Raw genomic sequence first — 18,059 nt, forward strand, 5'->3', positions numbered from 1 at the left:
AATCACAGATAAAGTGGATTTGGCAAAAGATAATTAGAGACGTCTAGAACACTGCTGTATTCTGATGAAATTTGAACGCTTTCTCCAATACAATGTAAATATTTAGTACGAAGTAAAACCAGAATAAAGTGGTGAGACACGTACGCTTAAGAAAATAAATGTTACTTTGGAAAAATCAAAAGGAAGATTGGTTTCAGTAAACTGAACTGCAGGAGGAAGTTGTTCATGACACCATAAAGCAGGAAGCATATGTTTGGTTAATCATCAGACCAGTGGAAGAATGAATTAAGAAGTGCTAACAAATCCATCTACATGCACTCTTAAAACATAATCTCTATCTACTTGTAAAGTAGTAATTTGTACCCAACGAGAGAATATGATGCAGGACAACTTCTTTGGAATAAACAATCTTCCCAGCACCCTGTTTTCATATAACAAAGAAAAAAAAAAAACAGAAAGTAAATTCAACTGCAAAATAAATGAGACATCAAAGCACGTTGCTCTCAATGACATTCTTTAAGTGTCATATCTTGGCCTGTATCCTAGGATACCCTTGGAAATGACACATTGCATCTCAATGGGATTCTTTCAACAAAATATTTTAATAAATTCAGGTTTTATGCTAACTTATTTGATTAAATAAAGCTTTGTGGGCATTATGTGCAACAGATGTCAGAGCCTGATGGGCTTTTGTTCCAATTCCTAATTATTTGTGAAACTCCCATTATAAATGCTATCATGCAATCAGACCAATAAATAATCCAACTAAAAGGCATAAGTATGACCCCACTCAGCAATGGCAGAAATCAAATTTTTAAAACAATATCAGATTTCAGGGACAGCTCACAAAATAAAAAGCTGAAGTGTTCTGCCCTAGCTAAAGTAATGGACAGTCCAGCAACTTTGTTTCTTAACTAGCAAAAGCCAAATATAAAGTGAGTAACACAAACTTTTGCCAGGTATAAATGTATCATCTCATTACCGTTAGTGAGAAACACCGGCTGAGAAACTGGCAGCTGTCAACATTTTACCTAATTTCCCATTTCGAGAATAAGGGTTTCAATAGTTTCCCATTTTCCAAGAGATATTTTCAGATAAAATTCTAAAAATACCGGTTCTCTGAGTAGAGAAAATTTCCTATCTTACATAAGATTATTTTACCAATCCCCAATGCAGGCCATGACCATGTTTTTGTCTCTAGACCATGTAAAAAATTTTGACACTCTTCAGACAGAACAGGTTTATTTCAAAACCACCTGGAAGCAGACTCTTCTTGGTTTCAGTGACTATAAGAGAATAAACACACTCACTTATTTTGTATATTAATGCAAATAATAAAAAAATTAAATCCCTAAAGGTGTGAAAACAAGATGCCTCTGGATACAGGAAAACTGTATTTAGAAATTTATGACTAATCAGCCAAAACTCTTGTGTACTTGCTACGTTTTGAGAATTTTTATGGATTCCGTTCTTAAAATTAGGCAAACATTTAACTTCTCAATGAAGCAATGCCCTAAATAAAGATTTTATTGTCATTTTACCCTATTTCAGTAACACAGCAGATAAGAGTTTATATGGTACGTGTTACTTTCATATCATATAATGAAAGAGGTGAAATGAGAATCTCAAAATTTGGCTTTTGCTTTTGTGTTTTTCTTTGATAACTTTAAAGCATCAAATACATTTATTTTTGCCTCACTGCTATGATTTTATTTAGATCGGATCCTAAGGTAACAACATAATAAGACTTCTTAAAAAACAGCAAACACGCCTGCAGAACTCCTGGCACAGAAGCAGAGGATCTGCCAAGTCTTCACTGAATAAAAACCCAAAAATGAGAAGCAAAAAAGCTCAAGCATTAAGTGCATTTTATTTGCAAATATCATATGTAAACAAATCATGTAATTACTTGGGTTGAAGGAAACTAATAGGCTACTACGCTTTTCCTTCTAATAGCAGGAAAAATATCATTATTCTGATAGCATTCTTGATAGACAGATATCAAGTCTAGACCTGAGGATTTTCAATGACAGTGATTACAAAACACGCGTTCCTAGATTGTCTTATTGCCTATTGGTAAAAATGGTTTCTTATTCTTTCATTTAAAAAATACTTTCCACATGAGACACCTTTTCTTCTTCTGTCATTGATTACTGATAAATTTAATGATTCTGGCATGCTTTAGAACATTCCTTCACATTTTTGTTATAAGTAGTAGTTTTTCTCTTTGGTTGTGTTATCCTTTGCACGAACATGCCCAGCCATCATTACCTTCTCTCAGCTATTATTTCCCTAAACTTTTCATCATTTTTGTTGTTTGTTGAACTTCATCCAGTTTATTTTAAACAGTGCATTACCTTCTGCACTACCTTTGAAGATAATCAAGAAAATTCCACACCATTGACACCCTGGAGGAGACTTTACAAAGACAGACAAGGTTTAGAGCACAACAGCACATCATTGCACATAAAAGGCACATAAAAGGCACATGCCACCCAAGAAAGATTATTTTTTTTTTACCTATAAAGATGTTAAAAAGCTGTATTTTACCCATTTTAAAGCTATTGTGATAATTCTTGCACAAAGGAAGCATCTGAGTTAAATTTCATGGTGTCTTATAATACACTAGGACATAAACCAGAAAAATACATACGGGATTAAGTTTCCATAAAGCCTAAACAATCTGGCGTATGAAATAGGAGAAGGAATTTAATCCACTCCTATAATGTGGTCAGGGCACATGACTTCTACCCTATCTCCATAACTGCCTGCTGCAGCCACTGAGCCCGAATAGCCACCCCGGCTCCTCCAGGCCACTCGCCTGGCTCTGGCAACCCATCACCTGGGCGGCTCTCGTGGCCAGGGCCGGGGATGAGGCAGGGCCCAGGCACGGCCATTCGGCAGCGGCACTCCTCGATGCCCCTGTACAGCTGCGTTCCCTGGCCAGCGGGGTGCAGAAGCCAGCACTCCGCCAGGTAACTTCAGAGCACAGAGTGACTGGTTGGGCACATTCCTTTTCCCGTTCTCAGTTACGTTCACTTTTAACTTGCCTCAAGAACCTGTTTCTGTTCACTCCAGGGCTGGTACCTGCAGGAGAAAACATGGCGGGTGCAGATTGCCTTGGTTTCCTTCGCTCTGCAAACTCCCTCATGATGGAAAACCACACTTTTCAGCTGTCTTTGTAATAGATAAAGTAGAAAGCCTCTTTTCTTTACAAACAATTAAATTAGGAATTAATTTGTTTTAAAACTGAAATAAATTAATTTCACAACATAAAAGAAGCCAGTCTTATAAAGCAGAAATATTATTTCCTCCTCTTTTTAGAGAGATTAGAAAAGACTTAGTTTCTTCCATTAATAATTTTTAAGTCAGGAACTATTACTGAGCCACTGTGACATGTTTCTGTAGGTAAAAACACAGTATAAAACGGATACAATGCACATGCAGAGTTGTAAATATTTTTTAGTCCAAATGCCTTTTCCTTGTCACATGGTATTTTCAGAGTTGAGAGGAACTCACATAACAATCTTGCATGCAATTCAGTCTCCTCAAATTTGTTTTCTTTTAAATGTAGTGTACTTCACAGTGAATTTTTCATATTTTTAAGTAGAGAAGTAGCCATAATTTTGCTTTATATACATTCACAATGCAACTGGAAAGCTGTCCTTTTATTTGGCAACTAGCAAAAAGTACAGTTATGCTCCTGCTCTTGGACATTATTACTCAAAGCACAGAATTGAGCACATGACAGTACACTGACCTTCATCTGTTTCCAAATAATGTCTTTTAAAAGCCTTGAATCTGTTTAAGGGGAGCTGCTGAAACCTGAAACTTGGTCTATTGCTTTATAAGGTAGATGAATTTAAAACTTAAGTATTACATTTCAGGTTCTTACTATATTAAATATAGCAAAATTAGGATGAGAGGCAATGGCCACAACAACCCCCAGCAGCGCTACAGGCTTGGGGAGATGTGGCTGGAGAGCTGCCAGTCAGAGAGGGACCTGGGGGGGTGATTGACAGCCGGCTGAACAGGAGCCAGCAGTGTGCCCAGGGGGCCAAGAAGGCCAACGGCATCCTGGCTTGTGTCAGCAATAGCGTGGCCAGCAGGGACAGGGAAGGGATCTTACCCCTGTACTCAGCACTGGTGAGGCTGCACCTCGATTCCTGTATTCAGTTTTGGGCCCCTCACCCCAAAAAGGCCATTGAATGACTCGAGCGTGTCCAGGGAAGGGCAACGGAGCTGGTGCAGGGTCTGGAGCACAGGTCTGCTGGGGAGCGGCTGGGGGAACTGGGGGGGTTCAGTCTGGAGAAGAGGAGGCTGAGGGGAAACCTCATCGCCCTCCACAGGAGGGTGCAGAGAGCTGGGGATGAGCCTCTTTAACCAAGTAGTAAGTGATAGGATAAGAGGGAATGGCCTCAAGTTGCCCCAAGGAAGGTTTAGACTGGATATCAGGAAGTATTTCTTTGCAGAAGGGGCTGTTGGGCGTTGGAATGGGCTGCCCAGGGAGGTGGAGTCCTCATCCCTGGAGGGGTTGAAGAGTTGGGTTGACCCAGCGCTGAGGGATCTGGTGGAGTTGGGAACGGTCAGTGTGAGATTAATGGTTAGACTAGACGATCTTCAAGGTCTTTTCCAACTGAGATGATTCTGTGATTCTGTGAACTGGAACATGAGTCTGATTTTAGAGGGTAATTTTTCATTACAGGCATTGATGATTACTTTGTATTCTATTTCTGACAGAAAATCACCATAAATTTGTAAAAGAAAAATGCCCTCCTGATCGAGTTTTTTATTTTTAAAAGCAGTGACCTTAAAAAAACCTTAACAACTCCTCCCCCCACAAATCACACCACCACAAATTGCTAACTAGTTCCAACAGACCCAGGTCTAAGAAGCATCTTGAAATATACCTTGCATTTAAATTTTCATAGATTGCACGCCTCTTGCTTTTTATAAGGACATGTTTAATAATGAGCAAACACATCAGCTGAGTATTCAGAGGAAAATAATCAGAAAATCAAGCATTGCATAAAATAACTGCAGAAAGCATCGTTTGCTGCGTGTCACGGCCTGACAAAACAGACCAGGATTATGTAACACTTACATGCACCACCTCAATAAACTTGTTCAATAATGACAATCAAAAAGAGGTAATCAAGGATTTTTATTTTCTTCTTTCATTTTTAGTAATCTTCGCTGTTGTTTCTAACAATGTAATAAAACCTTGCAATGAGCTCTAATAATGTTAATCTGCATGTTTGAAAGAACAATTAACTTAAATGTAATGCCGCAAGAGAAGAACGATAGTAAACATATTATTTTCCAATAGAAAAATGGCTTATAAGTTGACAGGTTTCTTGTCAAGTTTACAAATTTTTGACAGCTGTCAGATGGGAACTGTAATATTCATTAAGTATTTAACCTACTTATAAAATCATAGAAACCTTCAGGTTGTAAAAGACTTTTGGAGATCATCTGACCCAATCTTCTGCTCAGAATCAGACTAACTTCTAAGTTAGGTCTAATTTCTCAGAGCCTTGTCCAGTCAAGGGTTGAATTTCTCCAAGGACAGAGGTTCCTCAGCCTCTCTGGGCAAACTGTTCCAGGAATTAATTATTCTCCCTGGACATGTCATTGTGTCCTAGGTCTTCCTTCTCTTACAGTTTAAACTTAAATATGGTAAGAATGTTGCTTCTTTTGTCTATACTGACACTCAGTTGACTTTTGACAGGTTTGCCTTGGTAACAGTTTATTTTGTGACCAGTAATAATTTTGCACTAAACTGTTTTTGTCTTTAAGAGGCGTGGAGGGACTGAGAGTAAGCAATTATTTATTCAGTATAAATCAGAAACTATGTAAAGCACAAGTGACTCCAGGACTGCTGCTCTAGTTTGAATGGTCTTGATCTTAAGAAAGCTCCGGAGACACACATTCTAGACTCAAGCCCAAATCTTCAATAACTAAGGAAAAAAAGAAAAAGTAGTATCTAATAAAAAGTCTGCTGTTTCAGCTTGTGCTAGTGTTATGCCAGCTTGCATATGGTTAAATGATCTTGTCCTACTGCAATATATAGTGAGATTTTAAAAGATGACTCACACTTAAGGCAAATGACACAACCACTGCAGTCCTCACATTTTCATCTTTGTATAATTAATCAGCTGTTCATCTGAACAGTTGAAAGGATAAACTTATACAAACATAATTTCATCTCTCTTGCTAAGTATTTTCCTGTATCAAGTCTCTATTCTGATACAAATCTATTGAATATTGACTTATGTTGACCTCATCTGAAATGAGAAAGAACATAGGGGTCCCAAAGGAACCCAGCATACAAGTGAACTAAGGTTCACTGTCATACAGCAAGGAAGGGACTCTTAAGCAGACGTTTACTTATGCTGCTAAAAGGGGATGACAGATAAAGACATGAGTTAGGCTCAATGTTTGGTTTTATATGATTAGCACAGTATTTTTTTTTTTAATTCAGCACCATTAAATTCATTATACATATCAATTATATGTAAATATTATATATACATATGTGTACTTTACAGATCTGGCATTCTAATGTGTATGTTCAATTTAGGTAAAGAGCAGTATTAAAAAAACTTGAAGCATTTAACAGTGTCGAAGCATTTTCAGAAGTAAAATAGATTTTGAATACTTTTGAAAAAGTATTATGGAAAAGTGATCTTAATTAAGGAAAACACCTACAATCTTCCTGAGGAAGACATGTGCATGAGGAAATCCTCACCAACAGGACATGTGTCCCGGAAACCCCTCATCTTCTTCAAGATTTTATCCTTTATTAAGGGTAACGAACCTCTAAGAGCCCTGTAAGTATGAAGTCCTGTATAATCTTCAGCAACTAGACAATGTGACTTTCCCATATAAGTAGCGTCACAGCTATCCTATTAAGATACAGTAGAATGTAGAGCTTTAATGCTTTATAAGCAATTTTGAACTTGACTGATTTATCTGATAGTAATTGGCTGCATATTCACAAACAGAAGTTATGTAAAACCACGGACTTCACATTATTACCTTTTATCAGAAGTTGCACTGAATTTACTCGTGAAAGAGCATTAGACATTCTCAAGTTCAACAGTAGTCACTAATAAGTTAGGATGGCAGCTGTTGTACATCTGAAGCTAACAAATGTTATGTGACCAGAGATGACTGGCATGACATGTGGCTGTAGCCTTTTTATACAGTTATGTTCTCAACTATTTTAAAAATGTCCACAAAAGTCCTTCAGAAATACTGTTCCCAAGAAGATCATGGAAAAACGATCCTTTAATATTTACCCCACTCAGTTGCATATATTCACACATTATCACAGAGCAATAAACTAAAAGTTTAAACAAAAATAGTAATACAAATTATTCATCTGGAAGTCATGTTCTCAGCACTGTGACTTGAGGCTGGATTCATTGCTTGAAAGTACAGGGCATATATTAAATTTCCAGCAATCAATTATCATTTCAGCCTTTGTATCTGTGATCATAAATTCAGGCACATGCCCATATGGACAGACAAAGTGCAAAGACAGAACTGTCTTCCAGGAAAATTCCAAAAGCAAGTGTGAAGTCAGTATTGAAATATCACTCCCTTTTCTGTCTTCATTCTCAAGCAGTACAGGCACTTTTAATCTATCTAATATCTTCCCAGTCTTCCTGGAACTTTTACCTTCATAATGTTTATATTGACAAAAAGCACTGCTATCACTTTATGTCCATCCCAGGTACCTACACACAAACGTACTCACTCTAAGGATTTAGAGAGTTCCAACAGAGAAGAATTTCCAAAAATGCAATTGATTTTATCTACTTATTTCATGCACAGGAAGAATCCATTTCCCAGCATGGTTCTGGTTATGTCACAATTTCTTTTGCCATTAGTGTTTTGCTAGAGTTTTTAGATTTAATAGATTTCGAAAAAGCTTTTTCTAGGGAAAAGTTGTTACCTTTGCTTTTTATTTTTATCTTCTAGTACCTAAATTTACAGTGACTACATTAAATTTTTATACTTTAAAAAAAGTCATATGAATATTTTAGTATTTAATAACTCTGAGACTGGGTCGGTTTCATATATACCCTATTTGTTATAATTCTGCATGAACTGACCTTTAAAGACAGGAGTTAACAGATTTTCTTCCCTGATAGGAGAAATACAATTGGAAAACCAGAACAAAGTTTCTAGCCATCAATTTCTTCCTGTGTTCTTAGGAGAGGGTTTTGCTATACAGAATGAGGGCCTGAGAGGTTTTAGGCATTTGTTGAGTTACTTTGAATTAGGCTTGACCTAAAACATCATTATATAGCCATGACAGAGAGGATTAAAATAAAAATGTTAGCATAATACTAGGATTTACTCAAACATAAAACAGAATCACTACCTTACTCCAAGTAATTGCCAGTGGAAAAAAAAAACCCAAGCAGTATGACCATAACTTTAGATTGCTTTTTAACAGTCTTTATATTAGTGCAATACCTGGGATTGTATCTTCAGAGGTGAGAGAGTATGGTCACATACTTGGGACTAGACCATTTAATGGTACAAATAACAAAAGGGTTAAGTATGTTGGGGTAGAGTCCTCCCTTCACACTCAAAAAAGAAAATTTTATACAATTTAAACTTTCAGTTTTCTATGTAATCATGAAAATGTACAATACATCACGTATCAACACTAATATTTGAAAAGTCAAGCACAGACAAAACTTACTGAAAGCATAATAAACAATGAGATTTTAAAATTTCTGCTAATTCTGTCTAAAATAGTAGAGAACTATCTGCAAGTATTACATAATAAGTGAGAATTGAAGAGGAAATTGAAGTGACACCACATCAACAAGGTCTGACCAGTGGAAGAGAATACAGTATGAAATACAACATAAAGACAAAAGGAAAAACATGATTCCATCTGTTACCTGTCATGCGTCCTCATAAAATCCCAGAACTTCTTAGTGCCATTCTGGGGGGGGAAGAAAAAAAAATTCATCAGTAAAATTAATTCCTAGTGAAAAATTACTATAATGAAATGTAACAAAATTTAACAGGCATTTCTTTGAAAACTTGGTATAGCTGGTTTTATTTATGAGACCATTAGTCTGGATTTTGACAGTAAGTATTACAGATGCTGAAAAATGTCTTAGGACAGTTTCAAAATCATAAATCCACAATATTATGCTGACAGCTAATTTAAGACTGTGGTAGTCTTCAGGCCCAGTTATTGCCAGAGTACCGACTTCAGATCATTCAGGTGCTAGGAAGCTGTAAGCAGCTGAATTTTAATCAGTAAAATGACCCATAGATCTATATTCTTCCATATCCAGAAATGGTCTTATCTTCGGAGGAGAGCTTACCTCCTAACAACTCATTTGGGATCCAGGAACAAGACATCCTTCCCTCTAACCCCTTACAAGGCCCAAAATAGTAGTTTTGTCCATGATACGCCTAACACGAAGAGATGGCACTCCATTCTACGCGACAGCTGTTACTCTGCACTGCTTGTGGTGGTGAGGATACTGTCTAACAGCAGCCTTCAAGTCACAGCATTTACCCAAGAACTGGGAGACATAAAATGGATTATTTTCCCAAGTTGGGCCAATTTCTGTCCTCTGCTATCTTAATAAGAATGCCATCAACTACAACGCAGTAGAAATTGATCCCTGAGAACGAGCATTCTTCTACAGTTATAATGAACTTGTACCCCATTGCTTACATTTACATTCTATCTTCTATAATCACCTATACCAATTCATACATACCAGTTAACAGATACACGTATATAATTGTTTATCCTGCTTATTAAAGTGTGATGGTATTTATCAGCTAAAATACAACTCAAGAGATTTCACTCATAGGTTAGTTCTAAATATATATAAGGAATCAGTAGGCAACCACTGGAAATTAATTTGGTTGATATCTTTCTTTTATTAGCAAGGGAAAAACTAGACCTGCTGAAAACCTACATACCTAAAATATGCTTCATGTGAAAAGCAGCACAAGCTCTCTATTATAAAGTATGGTTAAATGGATGATCAAACCCTGAGCAACTGGTTAATGATTTAAAGTAGGTAAATGTGAGCAATGAAGGAAGAATCAAGTTCAGTTGGTGGGTAAAGGTGCCAACCAATATAGACAGGCCCTTCAGCTCTATTACAGATGTCATGGCTACCAAGTACACAACAGCTGGTAGGGATTAGATAACAAGCACTCTGGTTCAGAGATTAAGCTCTTGAGCTTTATGAGTTTACGAAGCTTTTTGGAAGAGTGACTGTTTGCTTGCTAGCTGGGTTTTTCTTCATTCCCACAACTCTAATTATAAACAGTTGTTCACCTCAAGAGAAACTCTAGTCTACTCTTCCATTGGTGCCTGTGCATACCTTCTGTTAGCACTGACAGGAATCAAACGTGTGCATTAGAAGAGAAGCCCTGTCATTGTTTAAATGCAACATAACATTGAAGGCGAAATAAAGACAGCAAATTCGCAGTGTGAAGTGAATTATTAAAGCCACTGTTTATCAAGCTGAGAGTATATCAAATCCATTCCACCTGGTGAGAGAAAGAGAGGAACAACTTTGAAAGGACTATGATGCAACATGTAGTTGCAACACTTGAATTTCATAGCATAGGCTAAATTGTAAAATAATTCAAGATATTAGATGTGTAAGGTCTGCTCAATCCTTTTGTAGGGTTATTTGTATCTGTAAGACATGTATTTGTGGGATTTTCTCTTGTTTGCAGACTGCTCTGCATTCATGTGACATGAATGAGTTGGGAAACTGCGGACCACAGATAATGTCTTCTGCATGTACCTTCATATTGTTTCTCCAGTTTCAACCTTCCCCTGCCCCAAATAGTAAGATGTGCTACCATCATCTATTTTTCCCCTTGTAGTGTCCACTTGGGAGAAATGTGGGTGTCCAGCTGATGGAGAAGACAAAAAAGCCTGAATCAAGGCTTCCCCTGCATTAATTTAGGCTATTAGTTCTGTGATACTACTTCCTAACAATCCCAGCAACAATCTTCCTCGCTCTTTCCCCTACCATCATTTTCCAAATTATAGAATCTGATTGCTTTGGAGCACTTATGAAAGGGTTTCAAATAGCTGAGGAAAATTACACCCTAGAGAATCATCCTCATCCAGATGGGATCCATCAGATTTGAATGACCTCTTCTCAAAGATGAGCTCCATTAGCATTAACAGAATCTACCTCACAGACGTGCACATAATTTTTAACAGAAAGTAAGAGAGGGAACTAAAAATAAATTGATCAGAAAATAAAAACTGTATTTTCTATTTTCTAAGTGGCTAGATAGCACATAAAGCACTTTCTCTAGAACATGATTTGATTAGCTTAAGACCCAAATTCAAAACCAGCCACAGGCTAAATAATTTCAGTCAGTCCATTCAAGATGTCAGTTATCATCATATACTCTGACTAACAATGTTTGTTAAGCTATTTTCTGCCTATATTTGAATAAAAAAATTATTTCATATGATCAACCTGCACCTGTCCAAATACATAAATCAATAAACAAATGAAACATTCCAACATCTCATTGTTTACAGTGGCAGAAACTCAAATGAGCCCCATTCATGCCCTATTGTCCAAGTCAGATGTAATTTGAACCCAACCGTATGAGTTGAGTTTCTATTGTACCCAATGCGTGGTTCTTTCCTAACAGACTAGTATGAAGGTTGCTAATTATTAATAGCATGTAAACAGTTACCAATGGTTCTTATGCTGCTTTACATACTTTACAGAACATTAATTCTAACCAGTTCCTAACCAACTATATCAAGCTATATGTAATATATCTTGAGACAAAAATATTAATTGCTGAAACTGATCACGATTCATGCTTTTAAAAACCAAGAAGCCATGATCACTCGTTAAACTGTTCCATTCCATATATCCTGGCCTTTGACAATGCTCTCCTATCACCACAATTACAGATCGTTGGAAATAATTAAAGGTATCAATGGTCAACATCACTCCCAAAAAAGAGAAGTATCTTTGTGAAATACAAAAGCTCTCTAAAACCCTTAACTTCTTCTTTTTAATAAACATTTATATTTCCATTATTATAAAACAGTCCATTCTCCAGTGTCTAATAAGGGACAATGAAAGTATCTCTCAATGAAGTGAAAGAAATAAGTCTAATTGATTGCTAGGAGATATAAACACTGACAACAGGAAGGACAAATTAGTATATTAATACATTTGAGAAAGATTAAAAATATTATTCATCAAATAGGAAATATGTCCTGTGCAGTTTTATGAAGACAAATATGTCAAAAGTATTTTATGTTAGTTTTTATCTGTTCAGAACAGCAGTTCTGATGCTGCAATAACCTTGTATAACACATACTTGATTTGGCAAATCTTTAATCACAAAGTAATCACACTCTGGTTCTGTGCTCAGTGATCAGGTTCTGTGATGTTGCAATGCTGAACTAGTGCATATAGTATGTGTAAATTAATAAAGCTGTATTCCAGGAGAGACAGCATGTGAGACATCATCGTTTCATGTTACACAGCGGACAGATTACTCACATAAGAACAAATTGCATAAGAATGCTATATCAAGTCAGATGAGATGTCCGTCTTGCTGCCTCTAACAGCAAAAGGAAAATTTAAAACACAAGAAGCATCCAGCAATGCTTCCTCAGAATACTCTTGCAAGTACTCTGACAAAAGGCAGTCAAAGGGTGCCAAAAGACAATCCCTGAAAAAGACATCCAAATAAAACGCAGTCCGACCCCGACAAGCAAGCACAAGTGGCCATTTCTAAACTATTTGAACATGCAATAGTGTATCCTAAGTCCTGCTCATCTTGTCTTTAAGACTGACTTGATAATGGCATTGACAACTTAGAATTACAACAGTATGCTACCAGCTTGACAGCCTGCACAAGGATAACTCAATCCTTTTCAGTTCAAGTGATTCCAGGACAACCATGCACCGCAAAGAGATCTCTGCTAGACAAGTGTTGACAGTGGATGCAAGTTCAGCAGATGTGACTCCTACCAGCAGAGAGCTGTTTATGATGCCACCCATACTTGATCTCTACATTCTCTGTCCTGCTTCCATCCTTGAAATCATTTTCCTAAGACTCTTCCTGCACCTGCTCATTGCTATAATTACAAGCAGGAGCCTGTTCACACCGTCTGTTATGGATAAGTTGGACTTGTTTGCAGCTTATAATCAAAACACCATTCTTTTTCCCACCTACACTCTCTCTGTCTCTGGCTAAAATGCTTAAAGAATCAGTGTACCGGTGACACCGCTGTCCTTCGCTTTTCTCCACTACGTTTGGCAATATAGTCTGAACAACATGGTCAAATTGCTGTCAGGATACCTTCACAAAGGATCACTTTGTCTTACTAAAGAAACTTGCCTTAGACTTGGCCCAGGCTACCCAGAAAAGAAGATAAAAAATACATGCTATGCACTGGCACTGATCTTATGGTGATACTTGGGTGTGCTTCAGATGTGACAGACCCTGGCCACACTCTGACACAAGTCGCCTGCGAGTTTCCCTCTACTCGTCTTTTGGAGCACCCCAAATGCCTTCCTCCCTCCTTACCCTGAGGGCAGCACCCATACATTCCTGCCACCTGAGAAGCTCATGAGCCAGCTTATATGTCAGGTAAATGTGTCTCCACACATGCCAACACTCAGCTCAGTGTTACACTGCTACCATCCTGGGTGTTCAAAAAACTCCCAGCTAACCAAACCAAAGCCCCCTCAGTTTGGCTGTGGTCTCTACTGTTGTGTACAGCCCTGCTGGGGCTCACAACAATTTCTCTGTAGATGCAGCTTTTTCAAATGGAGGGAATATGTACTTAAACACAATTTTAGAAAGAGAGATGTAGGCCTTTCCTCAAGCACCATCTCTAAGGACCCTTCCAAAGAATGGGATCTGTTTATAAATAATGGAAGTGAATTAGAGCCGAGGTGCCCCAGTTATAAGACAACCTGCACCTTTCCAGTGCTACTGAGTTTTGAGATGAGGAAGAGAAAGAGATAGCGGTGCACAGCAGGCCATGCCATGAAGCTAAAGGTAACCTAGGTACAGTGCCACACTAAGGGCTGACATAGCAGAAGTCCGTAAAATCATGAATGACATGGAGATAGTGAATGTGAAACAATTATTCACGATTTCTCATAATATAGAAGCACTATGTCATAGCTGGCTACCTGAAAAGAACGGCTAAGGCTTATCTGGGCACTGATCTGTCTCCTTCCAAGGAACCAGTACTGAAGTCCAGCAGCTGCATAGAGAAGTTTGCCTTGCTTGTTTCATGTATAAAACCGATAGGTTCTGAAACATCTACATGCAAACTGTATCACACCTATGTTTTAAACAGACGTAATTAGTTTTGTACCTCTTAGATTTTATTAAAAGTTTTATTCTGAAGAGTAAACTGAAAACATTTGAGTGTAACAGGTGCAAGAACAGTCACAAAACCTCCTTCAAATGTTTCCTTTATCTAACAATTGTTTCACAAAATCATACAAAGGTGTCTAAAATATATCCTCAACATGCAGGTTCACAGTAACAGATTTCCTGTAGTTACTCTGTTGGGACTTCATTCAAAAAATCAAAATTTACATTAGGTTTGCACTGATTTAAATGACTTATTGTAATGAGCTCTGGACAGAAAACATGTGACAAGCAGAAACGACCTTTACCTAAAATCTGCTTAAAGCTTCTCCTGTCTTGTTTGCCTTATTTAAGTATTTAATAATTTTAAAAGCAACTGAATTAAAGGCACTGGCCTATGGTCATCTCCTACGTTTATTTCACAGAGAACTTCTGCTTGGACAGACAAAGCCGAAGTGGCCAAGAACTGTAAAGTCACACCAAAGCCACTTCAGTAAAATGGGTTCATACCTTCTATTACACATTTTTGAGGAGTCTGGTAACAGGCCATGCAGGCAGGTCATTTAAAATGCTGGAGACATGTCCAAAATAAGCAAACTAACTTCACATATGCCACTAAAAGAGAAAAAAAATCTGCCTGTGGCAATGATTAACTTCTTACTGTTTACATTACAGGAGAGACAACATGACGTTTGGCGACCCATTGTGATAGGCACTAAACATAGGTAGTGGGAACAGTTCCTGTTCAATGATCTTACAATTCAGTTAGAGCCCAGACAAAAGTTGGTGTAAACAAACAGGCAGTTAAGGAAAAACGACAAATACATTATTGTATAGATAAGCTACATGCACAAGTTACAAGGGTTAAAATGACAAACAACAGTCATGATCCCCTAGCCTCCACCAGTTGGGCTGGATTTAAAGCAGTCATCCAAGAAGTAAATGTTCTACGTTTGTGAAAAAATCCAACTCGAGAAGTTGAAGCAATTATAAAAATAACTCTGTCCTCATTGCTCCTTTTACTGTTTCCACACTCCTAAGACACAAAAGCAGTTAATGTCCTTAATGCAAAGGGATCATGACCATTCTTCATGCAATAAAATAATAACACTATAGGTAAAGAAAAACTGATAAGAGAATTAATTGGCAAATAACGGTCTTAAACCAGTCAGCAAAGCCAAGCAAGTGTGCGGTCCCTGTTTAATGATTTACATGTAACAAAGCAGTAAAACTCCCTAGAGGAATAATCAGATTTTGCTTTTTTTTCTGTTCTCTTTTTTTTTTTTTTTTTTTAAAGCTATGAGGGTATATTTTTCTTCAAAAACATGTGTAAAACTCATTTTTCTATTGCACTCATTTTCACATTCAACCAATCTTCTACAAATTTAACTAGACAGATAATATCAATGTGCACGGCAATGCCTCTATCTAGAAATTCATTACATTCCCTTGCTGAGGTGTCTACTTGCTGCCCAGAAACACATGGCAAGAGAACACCAAAGTTGTCACGTTATCAGATGAGGTTTTGTCAGGTTAGTCCAGATGAGCAGCACGCCTGGGGAATCAAGCAACTGACTCATGAAGACACACAAAAATCTGCACCAACACACCCAGCTCCTGCCATCTTTATTTCCTTAAGTAGTCTTAATGCTTTTCAGTCATATTCACCTTTTTATAATCAATAAAAGCTGCCAAGAGGTAAATTCACAATAAAAGCAACTCAGTAATCACTACTTTTTGGTTTATAAAATATATGCTCAAATGGGAAAATATGCCCTGAAGACATGCATTAGCTGCTGCTTCACCTTGAGTCACAATTCTTGAGCTAAACAGAGTGGTCTTCCCCTGCAGTAAACTCAGCAAGACAGGAGATTCTGAATACTAAAAGTTAAGCCCTCATCCCTCTGTAAACGAACCTTTCCCTTCCTTCCTCCCCCCGCTACAGAAGAAGTGCTCCTATCAGTAGAGATTTCCTTGTTACATTTCTTTTTTCATCTTAATGGAATCTGATGTCACATCTGTAGAGACTGTTTCAGTGGAAACATAGGAGGATTTATCATCTAATATAAACCATTTATTGCTAGCTGAATTATTAATGCTATAACTCTTTGTTATATATAATCAATACACAACGTTTCCAATGTCCACAATGATGTGCCCATAGAAGATGTACTTCCAGGACAAACTCGGGACTAAATTCTTCATACTTTTCAATTTCCTATCACACAGTTAGTGACTAAATTACCTTGCACTATCTGAATACTTTCCATAGTCTTTTCAGCACTATGCCACATATGAAAATTATGTAAATAAATAAAAAAATAAACCACCAGTTTTATCTCCAAAAATCCCCAGGTTTGTTTTTTTTTTTTAAGAAATAAAGCACTAGCAGTCAACATGATACTGTGAAACCTGTATGAAGAACAGAAATCAAAGACAGCTAAAGCACGTTTGGACTTGTGAAGTTTTCCAAATAAGTATAAAGTAAAATACCTTCTCTATATGCTTGAAAAGTTTCCTGATGAATATTTTTATTGGATTAATAAGTTAGTGGGGTTGTTTTATTTATAGAAGCTAGAGAGCTGCCATGCTGTATCTAAAAATCTACTTCATCCACAAAGAAAGTATAAAGGAACTGTCAAAAATTCAAGGACAATTAATATTCAACTTTTTCATCTAAAAGAGAAACCCTGTCCTGAACAGACTATTTTGCATATGAAATGTGTTTGAAATAACAAGTTAGCATAGGTTTTTTTTCTACTTTAAAGGTTTGATTTGTGGTAAGCAGGGAGAAAGCGGTCTTTTTATGTAATTACAGATTTCATAGAAAGTATTACACTAGCTTTCAAAATGAGAGGAAGCACTTTCAGCTGGCATAAAAACATGCAACTCAATTAAAAAAATATATAATAAAATCAATAAAAACATTCTAATTTGCATTAGTTGAGTGCCTGGCCCTTTTTTTTTTTTTTTTCCTTTTGAATGTGTACAGCAGTATTAGGGAACTGTCTTATGCTTGGCTACCATATTACATAACTACTAATTTAAATGCAAAGTGTTGGTGTTAAACTCACTCCTAGGCTGCAGTCCCCTAACAGTGTAAGTCAATTGAAACCCAGGCTGCCCTTTTTTCTGCCCCAGCTGCACATCTCTGCTCTACCCCTACCCCTACCTCATCGCTGACATTTGCATAACTACACAAGCAGCTGGTTCTGGGAACTGATCTGATTAAACAAAAAGTGTTCTACGATAAAACCTGATGAAAAAAAAATATTTTTAGTAATCAACAGGAATGTGACGCCATTATATACATACCAAGTTTTCACCAACGACTATTAAACAAAACAGCCTTGGTCTGTTCAAAATTACTCCAAGAGGATAAAGATGTATCTGATAAGGAGTATTCTTGAGAAAGACACATGCACACAAAAAAGCCTAAATTACAATTTCAGCCCACACCCACTAATCCACTCCATCAGACTGCACACGCTGGAGTAAATGAAGCCTCATCTTCAAAAGCAATTTGCAGAATTACTTGCTGATGTTGAAGAACTACTTCAAAAGAGTTTAAGTGTTATGGAATTTTACTGTTTTTTAAACAAGCCACTGTTTAAGCTCAAGAGAAATTGTTGTGAGCCCCAGCAGGGCTGTACACAACTTAC

At 37.2% G+C, this 18,059-nt stretch overlaps 1 protein-coding gene across 1 annotated transcript in view; it reads right to left on the reverse strand.

Moving 5' to 3' along the window:
- Positions 1-18,059, reverse strand: part of NUDT14 (nudix hydrolase 14) — a 57,262-nt gene that overhangs the window by 24,143 nt on the left and 15,060 nt on the right. Inside the window, exon 3 of the mRNA XM_026850049.1 lies at positions 8,928-8,971. Within this exon, the coding sequence (XP_026705850.1) occupies positions 8,928-8,971 (44 nt within the window). The remainder of the gene's footprint in view (positions 1-8,927; positions 8,972-18,059) is intronic.

Source organism: Athene cunicularia (genome assembly GCF_003259725.1).
Source record: "Athene cunicularia isolate RWA chromosome 5 unlocalized genomic scaffold, athCun1 chr5_part1, whole genome shotgun sequence".
In the NCBI taxonomy this organism is placed as follows: Eukaryota; Metazoa; Chordata; class Aves; order Strigiformes; family Strigidae; genus Athene; species Athene cunicularia.